At 40.5% G+C, this 18,490-nt stretch overlaps 1 protein-coding gene across 1 annotated transcript; it reads left to right on the top strand.

Moving 5' to 3' along the window:
• The first annotated feature begins 9,716 nt into the window (after positions 1-9,716).
• rheb (Ras homolog, mTORC1 binding) lies at positions 9,717-18,314 on the top strand. Its single transcript, XM_084912938.1, has 8 exons — positions 9,717-10,033; positions 10,819-10,890; positions 13,901-13,968; positions 14,083-14,165; positions 14,273-14,329; positions 14,431-14,478; positions 14,875-14,956; positions 17,514-18,314. Exons 1-8 carry the CDS (start codon positions 9,982-9,984, stop codon positions 17,604-17,606), a joined length of 555 nt encoding a protein of 184 aa, XP_084769064.1. The 5' UTR covers positions 9,717-9,981; the 3' UTR covers positions 17,607-18,314.
• Positions 18,315-18,490: the final 176 nt, after the last annotated feature.

The following is an 18,490-nucleotide window of genomic DNA, read 5'->3' as shown; positions in this document are numbered from 1 at the left end:
TCCCCAGCTGGTCCTGTCACTTCTTCCAGTCCACAGATAGCACACTGCTCCCCACCCACTTCAGGAGAGCAGGACTAGGGATAGGATCCTGTGTGTGATCAATCAGATGAGCTGAGTGCCATGATGTCATAACCTAACACCAGAAATATACCAGTGCTTACACACGCTGTGAAATGTTACATAACCATGTTTATTTTGTTAATATACTGTAAGCTACAGCTGTTATCTTCTGCAATAATTTTTTATTTAAAACAAGTGAGATATTTGGCATACCATCGATCGCAATGTCCCCAAACATTTTTTTTGGCCTCCGCACCTTTGTAAATGTTCCCGTGTTTCTTCTTAAACTTCTCAAACTGGCAGCTGCAAAAACACTGAGTCATCTTTCAATGAAGCAACAACTCTGTTATGTGCTGGTTTAATCTCAAGTGCAAAGGGACATGGAACATTCCAGCATGTTCCTAGAAATCTCTGCTGCTATTCAAAATCTTATTCATGTGGCCCCCGAGGAGGAGTCTATCTTTTTATGCGAAAAAAAATACTGTAGCACATTTCAATTTTTGAATTTGTCTTACCCCACAGCAACTTACACACCGCAGTAAAAAGTTCTCAGTGTATTTTCCCTAAAGGGTTTGTCTTAGTTGCTTCCTAGCAGCCCTCTCTTAAACCTATTTGTTCCACTCAAACTTTAAAAATGTCAAACTAAAGTTCAAATATCATAATATCTCAGTTTTTATCTTGACTTCGACCTTGATGCCAGAATAGCTGCTTCATTTATTCAGGTGATTGTATACACTGTAAATGATCCATTAAGCACAAACCTATACTTACAGACAGGTGTTATACACTTAGGTCCATTTATTTTCCAGGGTAGTGACACATTTCAAGCAATGCAACCAAGGATTAATGTTAAAGTTTGAAAATGATGATAGACTCTCAGCTTTAATTCAAGGGATTGAACAGAAACTTGCATTAACTAATGTAGAGTTATTACAGACTTTACCAATATATTAAATGAAATGCTAATTTTTAATACTTTGTCAGGATTTCTTAGCAGGCAGGTCCTAAAATCTGGTAACCTTGGATATCACCAAAGAATGCATTTTCTCTTTTTTAATGCTTTCTATGCTTAAATAAGAGCTCTTTTAACTACATGTTGAGGGTTCGCAGCACAAACACAAATGTTACATTTGGCCAATCAGATGGGATTTTAATACTCAAAACTAGTCAAGCTTTTTATCCTTGAGAAAACTAAATGAATAGTTCTAGCTATACTGTTGGTTCCTCTGGTGGTAGCATCCATCCAACCTGCCATCCAGAGGCTGCAGTGTCAAAGCTGCACAAAGCGTGATGTGTAGCCAAGTTTCGGACCAGATTAACTAGTGTGCTGATTGGTCCATCATCATATATTCCTTTGAAGCTCCAACATGGACACTCCAGTACTGGCTACAGTCCCTCAGTTTACTCACAATCTAAAACAAGTCATTTTAGCTCTTCTTCCTTTGAGCTAATGTCATTTCAGTAAACTTGCACCTCGCAAACAGAAGGCTTGAACAGAGGATAGGAGGGGCTGCTGTGCCTGAGATGAGTGCGCTCTCTTAAGCATCATACGCATCCAAAATAGAAAATAGAACATAAATAAGGAAAACGTCTAATAGGTCTACCTTAAGTGCAAGTTCCAAATCTAAATAGTATTTTACAGAAAGTAAATAAATACATACATGAGTAAGTAAGCAAGTTCAGTTGTGGGCATCTCATGGATTAACAGGGCTATGTAGTAAAACACACCAACGGGAAGACAAATTATGTAGCTTTGCTGATTGCTACATGACATAAATTTAGCATGAAAACGTTTTTCTTGTAAACGACTGATAAAAAATGAGTGAAGCTTGCCAGAAACAGTTGGAGAACCACTGCTTTAGGCACGTGTTGTTAGCAATAGGAGTGCCCTTGTTTTATTTATTTTCAGCGCTTTGGCTTTATTTTTAATAAAAGCTTGTTTATATTGCAGCCCATGGGTTGAAATCACACAGTCAGACAGACATGCATATTCCAACTGAAAATCTTTAGCTGGATGGTTTGCACACAGGGTGGTGCTGGTGTTTTAACGCTATAGTACGGGTTTGTCTGTCATGCATTTACATATAAAGTCAATTTTAATGAAAATGATTTGGAAACATGCATGTCTGTAGTTTAACATGTATAGTTTTATTATCATTATGGTTACTATTCCAGCATGCTGTTCTTGATGTTTCACAGGATACATTCCAGTGAGTTTAGTCTTGAAAGTATAATTCCTTAAACATTTACTAAATGTTATCTGCTCTTTATGAATGCTATACAGAAAATGACATCTTGTCATGTTGTATAATCTATTTTAAACAATATATAATGTGAACCATAAAGATGTTGTATAAATGTTATGGGAGAAATATGAACTCGCTTTCCTTGACAGCCTTAAAGAGTCTGACCAGGGCTTACAGCGGCCTTAGTCATCATTCTCCTCCCAGTCCAGTAATCAAAGTACCAGGATGACAGTTAGCAGTGATATCCTGCTCTGGGGACTCGGTGGCTCTGCTCTGAGCATGGCTACATCAGCACTTATGAATGACAGGTTGAACCATCTGTTTGCTGAATTGGACAACAGAGCTGTTGAGGTGCATTGGCCATTCAGGCAGCTGCTTGTACAGCATGTCTCATCTTGGCAATTTTTCTTTCTTTTTTTTCGTTTTGGTAAATTCTAATACCCCCACATCACAGAAACTTTTGTAGAAACTGGCTGACTGGTAGATTTCTTGTGTGTGTGTGCTTGCAACAAAAAACAAAGTCTTTATATAGCCCTGTTTTTGTTTTTTTAAGGCAATCTGCAGTGCTGATCTTGTGTATATGTGTGCCACGGCTAATTTCACACACAGCAGGATCGCTATATCCTGCCATCCTCTATTTACATGAAAAATGATACCTCAGCTGTAACTGTCAGACCATTGCCCCCCCCCCCCCCCATGTGCAAACGCATCCCCGGAGTGGCAACACTGGGCTCAGAACACATGCTGTCAAATATGCAGAAAAACCTTGGCTTCATATGCATATCCCTCATTATGGGTTAACTGTGTCATCGCAATACCTGAATAAAGCCAACACGGATGGACAGATGGAGGAAGGAGATGGGACAGAAGCGAGATAGGTAGGTTGATGGATGGATGGACAGAGGGAATAATGGTTGTGTCTGTGACAGAGATGTCATCGTGACATACCTCTCTCTAACACACTGTAGCCTAACACTCTGTCATAATCATGTGTGGCATGAATCTTCATTAGATGTTCCTTTTCTCCATCCCGTGCATGTTTTCTTCAAAATGAATTGTCCTTTCTACACCAGAGGAACAGATGTGTGGAAACAGCTTGAGATTTAGATTACAAGAAAATGGGATTTACCATTCCTCCTGCATTCACACAACACCTTAATACAGAGTCCCATTAGCGCCAAATGAGGATGAGTTATTCACTCAGCGAACAGTTACACCCTCCAGTCCTCAAGGCGACAAAAATGATCTCATTTGAGAAAGCTCATCTGGTTATGTGGCACAATAATGACTCTGGATGAGCTACCTTTAGAGACTCTAGTTCAAGATATATACTATTATTACTTGTTCATTATTGTGGAAGCTTCTGGCGATGACAGATGATATATGGTTTCACTGCCACAGAACCTGCTGTAGGTGTTTCTCCCCTGTTAAAATGTAAGAACACACCAAGACCCGAGGCTCTTTAGAGCCCATATTGCAGACACATTACTCCTCGAAGCTAGCACTCCTCCTGAAGTATATGCTCGCTCTTAAGACAGAATACAAGACAAGATCAGATCTGAGAGAGAAGAAATATGCATTTCGCAAGCCCTTTGACTATTATGGTCAAAATTAGCACCACGAAATGGGAGAAAGCACCCGAGCAGGGCTGCACGGTGTGCCACCTGAGCTGATAATCGTCTATTATTCAGCAGGTGCAGATGTGAATATTCACACCACTGGACACTTTCCACCACTTTTCCATTTGTGCACGTGCATGTTTTCCTCCCTCAGCTAATGGAGTCTGTGGATGTGGCTGTGTATTTTTCTAAAAAATTGAGAATATGTCACACATTTGAATTGCCATCTGGAAATTGGCTGCAACACCGCTCTGCCTGAACCTCCAGGTGACACAAAGGATCTACTAAGCAATGCAAATTAGTGGGGAGGAAATTTGAGGGAGTGTCCAACAAGTCTGCTCGCAGGCTGTGTACGAGGCCAAGAACATTTCATTTAAATGTTACAAATGTTCATTTATTTACCAGATTGGACACGCTGAAGTTGCCCCTGGCTTGTTGTGTAAAATGTCAGCATGGAAATAAAAGTGTTGTTATCATATTCAAGCATACTGAAAAAATACTGGCGTTAAAACACAAATTCACAAACACTCTGCGTCTTTTTGAGAATATTTTTCACTTCCTTATCAACTCTAAGTGAAACACCTCTAGTGTGTATCTTGTAATCTGCTAATCTCCCACCTCAGGCCACATGCCAGGCATCTGTAGTTAGATATGTAGTGAAGCAGCCAGATTCATCTTGAGATAAACTGGGACAACATGATGAATAGATAATAAAGGCACCCATGGGAAAGCACTATCCGGGTTAACTCCACTGCGTAAAGATACCATTTGTAATGATGGCTGGAATCAACGGGGAAGCAGAGTGAGCAAAGCTAACTGGGCTCCTGAGTGACCAAATCAGTCGTGACTTTGCTGATACAGCAGATGGGGTGTACAAACCAATTGTAGCCTTGACAACAACAAGTGGGGTGATGAAGTACCTCCGAGCGTCCTATCTGGGTCTCACCTGCTCATTGCTATAGGCTACTGGATGCTAAATGAGAACAGCTGTACAGTCAATACAGTTCTGCACAAATCACAGAGAGATAAACTTTTAAGGCTTTTTTGAAGTACAGGTTTTGACCTGGTCACAAACTTCATGCTCAAGAGAAATGTGGGAAATGGTGATCAACAATTTATAGTCGAACTGGATTTTAAGTTTTGGGTAAGGTCCTAATAGGATTTCTAGTAAAACTTAAACATTATGGCCAGGCTTGCTGCTCTGATCCTGGTACTGCTTCCCGATTTCCCCTTCATCTTATTTCCTTCCCTTCACTCCACTCTCCACCAGATTGCTCAGCTCTCTGTTTGAGGTTTTCCTGTTCAGCTGTGCACCAGCTCACCTCGCTCCAGCTCACCAAACCAACTGACTGTGGATTAATCCTATCTGTCCCACTCGCCAATCGTCTCCAGCTACCCAGTGGCCATCAGCCACTTGCCTTGCTCCAGCACCCCAGCCTCAGCCTCTACCTCTGGCTGAGCTCCTCCAGCCCCCATCACTCTACAACACCAGATGGCGAGTCAAAACTTCCTGCCTGCCGCATCACATGCTGTTCATTTATGACTATAAATCTCCTTCAAATTTGCTCTTAACTCAGTTTCTTACATCCTGCTTTTGGATGTTCCAACCCAATATTATTCATAAAATAACATAAGAGGTCACACTGAATAACCTAACATCCACATTAACAAGGCATTAAAATGCAAAGAGACATTTACAACAAGAATAAATGTCAGAGCTATGTCCTTGGAAATTGTTGTTTAACAATAAAATTAAATTAAAGAAAAGAATTGAAGTTAATGGGCTGAGTTTGCTCAGGTACTGCCAAGGCAAAGTCTAAGTCAGTTAGTGTTACTATAATATCTGTTTTGGAACACATCTGATACAGTCTGGGAGGGAAATGCAGGATGTAGCTAACACATTTCAGACTTTTAATTGGGTTTAAACCAACTGTCGGCTGATATTGGCAGTGATTCGGTGCAGTTTATTCGTTTTATCAGTGCTTTTTGCTGAAAAGCTGCCTGCTACATCTAAAACGAATGAGTCTGAACCATCTGCTGGAGCAACTCTTTGCATTTAAATATTTAAACTATTGCATTTTTTTAAAGATGCTGATCATAGCAACTTTAGGATGATTCTAGCTATTTTTATTTTATCTCAGTTTTCATCATGTGCAAAAGAAATGACAAAAACTTCAGTTCGCAGTGATCATCGGGCTGATCCTGAAGTCACGGTGACAGCAAGTGTAGCGCATTTTTGAGTTAAAAGAGCAATTTAGCAGTTCAGCAGAAGGACAATAAAATAGGGGAAATGTCACTGCCGGCTAGAATAAACCACCTATTGTGTGTGGTTGTGTGTCAGGTGTTATAGAGAAACTCATATTGGAATTTTTGTTTTGACTGCAAGTGACAGAAGTTTCAGGGCTGATGATTTTTCTGTTCACGCCACCAGAACTTGAAACAATAGGATCTGACAGGCTCTGTTCTAGAAATTAGGATGCTTGCCAGACCATCACTGCCAGCAAGCCATAAATGTTTCATGTGGTGCTGATATGGTAATCATTGGACCCCTACAATGACACCTTGTGAGAGTTGGATAACGATGGCTGTCTTTCAGGCCTGTGTGACTCTGGACTCAGTCCAACAGCTGAGGCACAGCCTGAAGTGGGAATCTGTCCGCTAAAAAAGCCGAGCTGGATCCAATAGGTGGATAAAAATGTCAATAAGATGAACAATATGAAGGTGCACCAGGTGTCCTTTAGGCATCGCACAGCTATAGACTATTGCAGAGATATGCTGCACAAATACATTCCTCTTACTTAAATATGCATTCCGTTTCATGAGGTTTGCGAGAGGGTCCAGGTGCCCAGTGGTGGCACAGACCCAGCTGGAGGATGTGGCTGACTAGTGCTCAGGCTGGCATACTAACAGAGCCAGGGGTGCTTTTCACAGTGAGTTGAAAGAGGCTGGCGCTGGAGCCACGAACCCAGGATTCATAAACGCGAGCTCCAGCTGCATGCCCACTACCTCCCATATAGATAAAGAAATTAGAGACTAGAAATTTAAAGCATTTTTTTAAACCACACCCAAGACTGGACTTGAATACTGGTCTTGTGACATTACCTGTCACATGCAGCAGATGCACGTTGATCACATCTTCCTGCTGACGTGAGCACGACCTGTGTGATAACATTTGCTGGTGTGAAAAAAAAAGAAACTTCGATGGGATGGAGCAATAAAAAGGGCAACATTTCTAAAACAGCTCAATGTATTATTTGTCTGAGCTTCGTGTAAGCCTTTTATTAAAGTGAAACAATCATGTCAGACACCTGTTGTTCTTGCAGGGGGTATTTATTGTTGGTCTATGTCAGCACACTGAAATCCCTGGATAGACCATGGCTGTATTAACAGTATGACCTACTCTTGGTCATCATAATTTCCTGAGCATGTGTGTGTGCGTGTGTTTGAGTGGGAGAGGCAGAGAAAGTGACAGTGTTCGTGTGTATCAGTGGGCATTTGTGTGTCCAGTGATTGCATGCACCATATTTTCTGACACCCAATGTCATGCAGAACAAATCGCCTATTGCTGACAGCAGTGATTTCTTGTCTCTACTGCTGAGAAGTGTGTGTGTGGAGGAAAAACAGTTGGGTCTTACTGACGGGGAGTTGGACATTTCTGTGATTAAGTAGTAATGGCCCAGGACGTGACAGGGAAACTGGGGATTTCCTCGGTCACAGGGCAATAAGAACTGCACAGCTTGGGCCTGCGTGCTGCTATTTTTGGGAGTGTATATAATTATTTCAAGAGTTCTGCCACCAGAACTTTCTAAACTGATGTTTAGGCGCTCTGTCCACAAAATCCAACTTTACCGGGTGAATTGCTTGTGTTTGTGCCGAGGGATAATTGGCAGACATGAGTAACATTACGGCTTTAAAAGCGAAGAGGACTCTCATTATCCCACCACCTTCTCCACGCCTGCCTTGAATTCCAGTCTGCAGATGGGCTTAACCCACTAATTGCGGCTTGAGTTCCTATGGTATTGTTGCATGCCTGCGGTTTAGTTTAAGGTTTTAGTTATATTAAGAGATGGGTATTTTAGCGTTTGTAATAGAATATGCAATCAGCCCAAACAATCACGGATGTGTGCAGCGTGATTTATGCACCTTGTGCCTCACTGTTCAGGGACTTGTTGGAGCAACAGGGCAGTTTGTGATTTTAAATGTGATGCAAAAACGAGAGATGGAAACAAACAGTAATTGGAAGTTGATGTTTCAGTGGGAATATAAAACTGTTATTTGTGCACATAGGGCTGCAGTACTCCAGTGAGTCCTAGGTAGCTATAAATGATGCTCTGTGGACATCTAGTGGCCAATGCTGAGATAACTGAAACAGGATTTATTTAAAAGCAGCCCAGCTTTTTAAATCATCAGGCGCTATTACAGTAGTAATAAATCTTTACTTGCAGTAATGAGTCTAAGTCTTTAGTGGCCCCTCAATTCTTTGTCTTGTTTCCATATTATATTCTTGTAATGTGTTTTAAAGTGGTATTGAGCAATAAGTCTCCAGGCTTTCTGAAGGTCTTTCAAGTTTTTCTTTGGACGTTGGCTGCTTTTTCACTCATTTTCAGTCGAGTCCACATACCTGAGTATGAATCTTTTTGTTTGTTTGTTTGTTGCACTTTTCAACACTGTCCATTGAATTATCCAAACTTAAAAAGCACTTAACAAATTTAGCGGACCACCAGCTAGTCTAAGGTTCATGCCACAGAACCCTTAAATTAACAGTATTTACAACATGCTGAGGTTAGATTGTGACCAAGCAGTAGCAAACTGAAACCTGCCAATGAAGAAATTATTATATAATTAATAGAGATGGGCAGATCGATAGATCCAGTACCGACACTATCGATTCCAGTATTAGCAGTATAATATTTATTTATATTAGCCAGTGGAAGCAGAAATTTGTTTCCAGCTTCTCAGCTCAGCATGTAGCCCACTGAACAGTTTTTCACTTTGTTTTTTGTTTGTTTTTTAAATGAAAAATATACCTCAAACACACGTATACCTTTTTGTGCTGACTGTCTATTTTATTTATAATCTATTGCACATTTAAACAACACAAGTTGACTCAAAGTCCTTTAGAGACAGGTGCATCTAGGTCTCCAAAAATCCAGTTTCAAACTATATACAAAGCTGTGCTTTATTGTTTTTGTTTCGTTAACTAATAATTGTGAAAAGTAAAAATCACAGTGATTTCCTGAACATTAAAATGAGTTCAGAATTTGCAAACTGGTGAGGATTTATCTCCTAAATCATGACACTCGGCTCTCCCCTACATATGCTGCCTTCATAGATTAAAAGTATCGGTATCATTGGTATCTGGCAATACTGGCCCTGAATTTACTCAATGATATTAAAACATTTATTCATATATAATTTTCCTTTCATTGATGTTCTCCCCCAGTATTTCCAAGCATTAATCTATGTTAACCTACTAATCTGTGGGATTTTTAATTGCAGTCGAGGCTGTTTCATTGTCATGTGATGCCTTATAGCCTCATTTCACACGGCCTTCTGCGCATCTACATGAGTAAGGACCATCATCCCTGTTCCGGTCCTTCCTGACCCTAAAGATATGAATGACACCCCGCCCGACCACCCAGCACGTCACGAAGCCTAACACAGCCAATGAAAATGTCCAAACCGGGTGCCGCTGATTAACGGACAGCTGCCTTATCCAACGGGAGCTTTCCGTGCGCCTTCATCCCCCGCCTGTGCTCTACGTGTAGCCAATCAACGCGCAGGATCAATTACTAATTCATTACTTCGCAAAGGGGAGTGACGCAGTTATTGTAGATGTATAGATACTCCATGCTTTTCTCATATGACCTGAAATTACATTTTTTTTCAAGCTTTCGCGCAAAAAACAAAATCCACATAAACACAGCAAAGAAGAGGGATTCCCACTGTCATCTGCAAGCTGCATGACCATTCTCTGCGCCCCTTGAATTTGGATGCCATTCCGGGAGGAGGTTGCGGTAAACCCCGAGGACTAGATGCGATAACCATAAGGAGACATGCCGCAGCCGAAATCACGAAAAATCGCCATCCTCGGGTACAGATCCGTAGGTGAGTATGGAACGGAAGCTGAGTACTGCGGGGAAAGGCGGCTTCGAGTGGGACGCAGACCCAAGATTTTTAGCGGCCTTTCAGGCCAGTACAAGTCCAGCGTGAGAGCGCTTTACGCCTCCTATAATAGACTTAAATTATAGGGAGTAACATCTGACACGCGGCGTCTCAGGGCGGGCGAATGAGCGCCACCAGGTGAGACGTGGCTCTGCGGTGTGAGCGCAAGAGGCCTCCTATAACGTGTGCAAGAGAGAGATTTTAATCGATCTTATTGATAGGTTTCCGTTAGCCCTTAACCCCGGTGCCATGTTAGGCAGTGCCGTGCCACGCAAAAACCATCGACGGCTTTGACGCATTTAGTTTGCGGTTTATTTAGTGATGTGTAAAAGCAAAGAAGAGCGGATTATGTGCGGTGAAAGGATGTTGAGGATGGCAAGATGGCACGCACAGATAGCACGACTGGAGGCCCAGGCAGCACCAACTGCAACCCTGTAATATCCCCACAGAGACGCGTGATGTGTTTATGGTTCCCTGCTTTGTAGTAACCTCGACGATTTCTAAACATGTTCATCAGTATTACAGCGTGCTTCATGTGGCGCATTTTAGGTTTGTTCGCGGTTATTAAGCTTTATATTTGTATTTTTTGTATCATTGTATGGCTACATTCACTCATAGAGACTGATCTCGACAAAAACAATCATAATGATGACTTCTATAGATGTTATCCCGTAATTGCTACACTGACTTCCTTCATCTGAGGTTAACTATCGTCTCTGTGTTTACAGGAAAGTCCTCTTTAACCATCCAATTTGTGGAAGGCCAGTTTGTTGATTCCTATGACCCAACAATAGAAAACAGTAAGTGGGGATTTTTTTTGAAATTCATACAAAAACCGTGTTTCCCCCAGGAAACTCTTTACATGAGGTGGCACACAACTCAGGTCCCTGTCTCTCTTGTGAATCAGTAGGTGAAGCCTACATGTATTGGCCCCAAAATAGCTGTTTCTGTGATATCCTATCCTCAGCATTGCTGCTCAGTGTGTACCAGCAAAGCTGACTATCAAGTTTATCCTTATTTATCATCCCAGCACTACAAATGTGTCAGTTTGTCATTAGATGCTCTTCGTAGTGCAATGAATGAATCCTTACCGGTGCATCTTCTGTAAGGTCAGAACATCGTGTTCCTCATTATTTGTCATTTACTGTCAGCCCCACACTCGGATTTGCTTACAGCCAATTCTCACACCTGAAAAGCTGGAATAACGATGTGTTAGCTTACGCTTTCCAGCTTTAAGGTTGTTCAGAGCACCTCGTGACAGAAGAAGTTAACCACCAAAGGATTTCATGGAGTGACAGTTGTTTTTCTTTCATAACTGGTTTATAATTATACTACATCAGGAGTACATCCACTGTTTTTGGTCAGATGCAACATTAAATATTAGAGCTTGACCAATATAGGATTTTCAACATTTGGTGATTTAAAAAATCAGATCTATCATCATATTTTTTTTTTTTCTTTCAGATGTGAAGCACAAACAGATTTACATTTATTAATTGTATTATTATTTATGAGTCCTTATTTTAAAAAAAAAACATGACAGTGCTTATTAAAATAAACTTGTCCTATTGTCACAGTTAGTGCTCTGTCAGACTGCTCAGATCGGGTGTTTGCTTTGTTTGTGGTATCCAAACACCTGCTGGCAAAAGTCAAGTCACAGAGGGCCCTCTAGTGGACAAAATGTGCAACATCAACACTCAAATTTTGAAGGGTGTTTCTCCCGTTTCTTCTTTAGTCTTTAAATGTTCATTTATTGTCTTTTGATACCTATATATCAGAAAATAGCTAATAAGGGAAAGTATTAGCTATTATTATAGCCATTATAGTTCACGTTTGCCTTTATTAGCTATTTGCCAATTTCATAGACTCCCACCGATATAGCTGCAGGACCAATATCAGTTGGGCTCTATTAGATCTTTAAACTGCAATTATATGGACGCAGATATCACACAGCAACTGTTGTACGTAAAACACAAGGTAGCTTTATAATCGCTGCTGTTTGAGTCGTAGTAGTACTACACATGACAGTAAGTGGAATGCATTTGTACGCACTGTGTATATTCCACCTTATCTTTGTGGGTTTTTAACAAGGTTTAGAGACCCTGTTATGAAAAAAAGCAAGTTTGTTGTTTACAGAATTTTGATTGAATTTACTAATGAATCACTGCAGCTAGGGCTGTTCGATATAACGATATATATCGATGACATATAAAAACGTCTATCGTTTGATTCTACGCTATCGTTTGTTTCGTGGTGTCGCAAAATAAACTGTTTACGGCGATATTTTTTCATTATTTTGATGGTCACTGTAGCGGCTATATTAATTTCTTAAAGTTCTCTCTTTCTCTTACATTTAATATAACCACACTACAGACAGACAAGCGTTTGTTTTTATGCGTTGTCGTTAGCAACAACGACGGTAAAACCACAGCGTGTCCGCTTGTTCCACATAAACCTTTCACAGTAAAGCTCAAGATCCTGTTGAGACTTTTCAAAATAAACTGAATCACGTGAAAGATGCAGAGTGTTTACGGATGAGAAGTAAAAAAGAGCCGCCAGGTGCTAAAAGATAAACCTTAGACTCAAACGTTAGAACAGGCTTTTCCCCGCAGCACGCTGTGTAATAAATACTCACAAAGAAAACGGCGGCCGTTACAACTTATGTCTAAAAATGTATAGTTTCATGCATCAGTTAAAACACTCGACTCCAGCTACACGACGCCCCACTGGAAACACTTCACACAAGTCGAGCTGCCCGAGATTCAGAGAATTTACAGAAAAGGTTACATTTTTGTGATTTATATCGTTATCGGACGATAGATGTCTTAATATCGGGATATGAGATTTTGGTCATATTGCACAGCCCTAACTGCAGCTGTAATACAGTAATTCAATGTGATAAAAATGTGGTAACATTACAAAGCTTATGCTTTATATTTTACATTTTGAACTTAAAGTGCAGTATGAGAGAAAACGTTTTCTAAATGTACATTATGTTTAAATTATTTTTAAAACTTGTATGATCTGTTCTCAAAATCTAAATTCTATATTATGACAGCTCTATGGTCTAAGTGACTTCTGATTGAAAGATAATGATTTGCAAGACTTTGCTGTTACCCAGCAGGGTGTGATGTTCCTTCTAAGCAAATGCATTTAAACACCGCAACAGCTGATTCCACCACTTTCCACACTTTCAACCAGAAAGAGAGAGCTTTCTTTTGAGATACCAGCCGGCGTGCCGTTTGGTTGAGATAAACGTTTCTCTCCGACTCGCATGCAGCGGGACTTCTCTAGTTAAGAAAGGGAACTTTTCTTAAAGACAATTTAAAAGCACTATTTTGGAGCGCAGGAGAACTTCCAACCTCCAAAACAAACCTGATCCCGGCCACCCCAGAGATTTGAGTCTGAATTGTAGGTTGTATCTGTAGGCTATTTCTCTTCTCCCTGACATGTTCGCTCACATGCTGTCCCACCCTACGCTTCTTAAATCTGTTGTCTGTATCTATAAATAATCCCTGGATGGTTAATGTAAAATGAAGTGTCAGCATTATCAGTGAGATGCTGCAGACATTGCATGCCCGCTGTAGATAATATGACCCATCTCCAGGCTATTGACATTCCTGTCCTGAATGTGCTCATCGGGATGAATCTATAACTGGATTGTGTCTTGTATGTCCTGCAGAGAGTAATAAAGATACACTCAGCTGGATAGTACTGCATAGTTGCACAACTGTGCTGTATTTGTCATACGTATAAGAGAAAGGAAATGTATTGTCGTATCTACAAAACATTGTTGTCTTGTATTTGCAGCATTTACTAAGATGATCACAATAAATGGACAAGAGTACCATCTCCAGCTTGTCGACACAGCAGGGCAGGTATGTCTCAATGCGCTGTTCATGAACCTGCCAGTGGTTTTATTGATTTTTCTTTTTTTTAATGTGTGTCGTAACAGTACATGCTAATTCCCTCACTTCAAATCCCTTTTCCAGGATGAATACTCAATCTTCCCACAGACTTACTCCATAGATATCAATGGCTACATACTGGTTTATTCAGTTACATCAAATAAAAGGTATAGAATTCCCTCCACTTCTAAAAACCAACCTAAATATCTCCTGTGTCCTGCATAATGAGGTGGACTGAAGAAAAGCAAATAAACTTTCCCGTCGTTTCTTCCAGCTTTGAAGTTGTACAAGTTATCCATGAAAAACTGTTGGACATGGTGGGAAAAGTTCAGTAAGTACAACTTTTCATTTTGCTCTTAAAGCCATTTCAAGTCATATGACATAAATCATGCATAAATGACAACATGGCATTTACTTTTTCCTTCAATGCAGAGTTCCAATTATGCTCGTCGGAAACAAGAATGACCTACATATGGAGCGGTAAGCGCTAGCACACACCTAAATTGTACATCCCTCGAGACAATAGGTATGCACATGGGTCAGGGTTTTTTGGTTTGTGTAGAAATTTATATTTGGTTTCTTATTATTTGCTAGCATGTAAAACACACTGAAATACTGAGTATTTAATATTTAGTTCACACATGTCCCAAATGAAGACAGAAGCCATTTGCACTAAGCCAGGAAGCTGTACATTGTCTTGTTTAGCCCTGTGCTTTCACTGTACACAACACAGAGTCAGTGGATTAACATACACAGATTTCTAAGGAATTTAGTACTGTGGGATATTTAAAGCAGAGACTGTGGCTTTATTCTGAAAGACAGTATTTGTGTTTTGGTCTGACTCTGCTGTCATCCCTGTGATTTTGCGCTCTTTAGAGTAATCAGTTGTGAAGAGGGAAAAGCATTAGCTGAATCCTGGAACGCTGCCTTCATGGAGTCCTCAGCTAAAGAGAACCAGGTAGGAAAAGCTTATTTAACTATCAGTGTGGGAGAAAAAAATAGCCAAATATGGTTACATTCGTCACTCAAAAACCAAAAAAATAAAGAAATAAAGGTGGTGTGAAGTTTACACATGCTCCCTGTGACTGTGTAGGTTTCCTCCCACAGTACAAAGACATTCAAGTTTGAATGACTTTTAAATTGCCCACAGTCATGAATGTACCTGTCTTAGTATGTCAGCCCTGACATCATTTGCCAACCTGTCCGCTGCATATGACGCCTCTCACCCAGTGTCAAGTGAGATCAGCTCCTGCTTGCCTAACCCTGTAGAGCAAAAGCCTGTAGAAATAATGGAGGGATATGTGGATGGAAAATTACAGTGATGGTACACATCCACAGGATTCTTCATTTTCACACTTTGCATTTTCTCTCAGTGGAGACAAAGTTTCTGGTGCTGGATTGTGTTTCAATCAGGTCATCGAGTTGCCCACTCCTAGAAGGTCTAGGTTACTTTAATAAAATCAGAGGTGACCTAGTATGACTTGAGACCTGTGAGAGCTCCTGAAAAAATGTAATCTAACGTGAAGACAGCCTCATCATGGACTTACTGGTATGTTTTTGTAACACCAAGAAAGATTTGCCAAAGAACAATAAAGCTGGTTTCAATTAGAAATTGTGGAGCAGCTGAGTTATGGCTGGCATTTGTTCGACACTTTTTAATGGTTCTTCTGTCAAGCATCCAGCGCAGTTTAGTATGACTGGCTTGACAAAGATCGTAAAGTTGTAATCTTCATTATGATGATGTGTGAAACTTGTGAAAACTTGCATTTAACGCCATTACCTCACGGTATTACACGTCATCGAAGACCGTAAAAGGTGTCACTTGGAGTCTCAAACTAACATTTGACTTTGCTTTTTACTTCAAAACTGTGACCTGCAGCATTTTTTCAATGGCAGTTGTACTTATTAATCTTTAATAATCAGTCTTTACTAAGCCACAGGCTAAAAGGCCTCATACATAAGCTATACTTGGTAGCTGGCTTCTGGTAGCTGAAAACACAATCAGGTGACAGGTTCATTTAAACGAGACAATGCAAAGTGACATGTTTATGTTTGTCTTCCACTTCATTAAAGCAGACACCCCAAGAAGATCTGGTTCTGATATGCAGTCGCTTTACTGTCAAGAGCAAATATAGAACGTATGAAGTGACATTGGAATTGAAATGTGATTCAAGGCATATTATACAGCTGGATTTAAATCTGCATAAAATATCTTTTTAAAAAAATCAGGAAACCAGATAAATAAAGCAGTCTGCACTGATTTACATCAGTCCAGGAGATAATAACTTGTCGCCTTTAGTTGCTTAATACAGTATGAAAAGCTTCTCCTTAGTTTTATTACAGTCTTGCAGCTGCAATGCCACTGCATGACCTTCCACCATTTTTCTATTTATTGAATTACATACAGATAGCCTGCCTCAGTGTAAAGTCCAATCAATAGCACACACATCAGACTGGGTCTCTTATGATATGTATTGCACTGGCACTGTTAATGTGGGAGATGTAGGATCACAGTGGCTCATCAGTCCTGTCTGTCACTGCCTTCTTTCTTTTGCAAAAAGTATCATATGGTAAATGCTAAATGGACTAGTACTCATATAGCACTTCTCTGCTCTTACTGAGCCCTCAAAACACTTTTATGCTGCAAGCCACATTTATCCCTTTGCACACACACTCCCCTACAGCACTTTGTTTTGTGGCTTTAAAGGCTTTTTACCCATCATAAGCATGCTCATATGTTGATATCAGAGGGATTTTGGGCTTTACTGTCTTTCCCAATCATGCTTTAAAATGTGGTTATCAGGTAGTATTCTTCAGTAGTGAGATTGTGCTGCTTTACACCAATATGAAACCTCAACAGGAGCCCCTTAGCTCTTTGTGCATTAGCTGTTTCACGGCGATGAGCCCAGTGATTTGACTGGCTAAGAGTGAATTTAGTAGTCAACAATCAACCTCTGATTTATATTCCACTTAAGCCAGCCCAAAATAGCAGGTGTGCTTGAAGCGCCCACACAGTCTGCCTTTTCGAGACCTATCATTTGGCACTTTTCACGGCCCCTGCATTGCAGTGTAGACCAATATGTCAGCACTGTGTTTCCTCCCTCCAAGTAGACTAAATGTCACTAATGTATTTTTAACAATAGTTTATCCTCCCTAGACAAAAATATGTTTATTCGGTATTCTTTTGATGCTAACCGTTTTTGCCACCGGCTTTGCCAACATACCCTAATAGTAGACAACAGCAAATTAGCCACATGTGAAATACAAAACAAACCCTCCTGTTTGCTGCTGGATATATTTCTCAACATAGAGTAGCAAAGTTCATATTCAGGATGTCAGTTAACCAGCTTCAAATTAAGTTAGAGGCAACAGTGCTCAACTTCAACACAATGAGATCTCTGTTGTGACTAAAGTCTGTGAGGCTCCAGTGGATGAGGAGCAAATTCAAACGTGGTGTACTGAGGCATGTGACAGCATTCTGTGTGTGTGTGTGTGTGTGTTTGGCGCTCTCTTAGACGGCTGTGGAGGTTTTCCGAAGGATGATCCTGGAGGCAGAAAAGATGGACGGTGGCGTGCAGCCAGGAAAAACATCCTGCTCCATGATGTAGAGCCGCCCAATCAACACACAGGACACTGCACTGGGATATCCCGTTACTTGAAGGCTAGCTGCCAGTTCTCCTCCACCTCAACTGACTCCACCCCCAGGGTCCTAAATATCCAATATTGTCTATTTATGGCTCTGATTCCACTGTTATTTATCAGTATTCCCTTTTGTCATCCTTGTTTTTCTTCACGTGTTTGATAAAAGAAAAGGACAAGTGGTGGCTCCTTGTCTTGCATTTTCCACAACCCGCCCCTCTGTCTCTGGGCTCGGCACTGATGCAAAACACAGAATATCACAGATGTATCAGGAAAAATCCTATATCGGAAATGATGACAACTGTAACTAAGTTAGCAGTGGCTCAATGAATCTTTGCTTCCCGATATGCAGCTTCCATTTAGCCCCTTCCCTGTTTAAATAAAATGAGATAAGAGGATTGTCATATCTATCTGCCATGCATATGCCTGGAAAATGGTTAGATAAACACAGTCATTTTTTCTGATACATCACCTGCTGTTTGGTCCCATCCATATGCATCTCTTTTTCTACTTCATCTACACACCGTACCCACTTCTCTGTCCCTCGGTTTGTTTTCATAGCAGATACTGTCAACCAAAAGGAAAAAAAGAAAAAAATCTGCATTCATTTTCTAATGTTGAAAATGTTGTACAAATGTTTTTGATTGTAATCATTAAAGCGAAAAGTGGTTATCTAAGCAGGCTGTGTTTTTGAATTATTGCAGAGGCTGTTAGCTAATGAGTTTTGTCACTAGGAAGGCAGGGTGTTTCTCTTTGTTTGCAGCCTTTTAATGATAATTGATATGTTTGGGCTAAAAGGAGAGAAGTACTTAGCCGTTTTGATTTGTTGAATGCTTTGTGCTTCTTCGTAAAA

The sequence above is a fragment of the Perissodus microlepis genome, chromosome 18 (genome assembly GCF_051167445.1).
Source record: "Perissodus microlepis isolate ML-2025 ecotype Zambia chromosome 18, ASM5116744v1, whole genome shotgun sequence".
NCBI classification, from domain to species: Eukaryota; Metazoa; Chordata; class Actinopteri; order Cichliformes; family Cichlidae; genus Perissodus; species Perissodus microlepis.
This window is presented reverse-complemented; position numbering and strand designations above follow the sequence as displayed.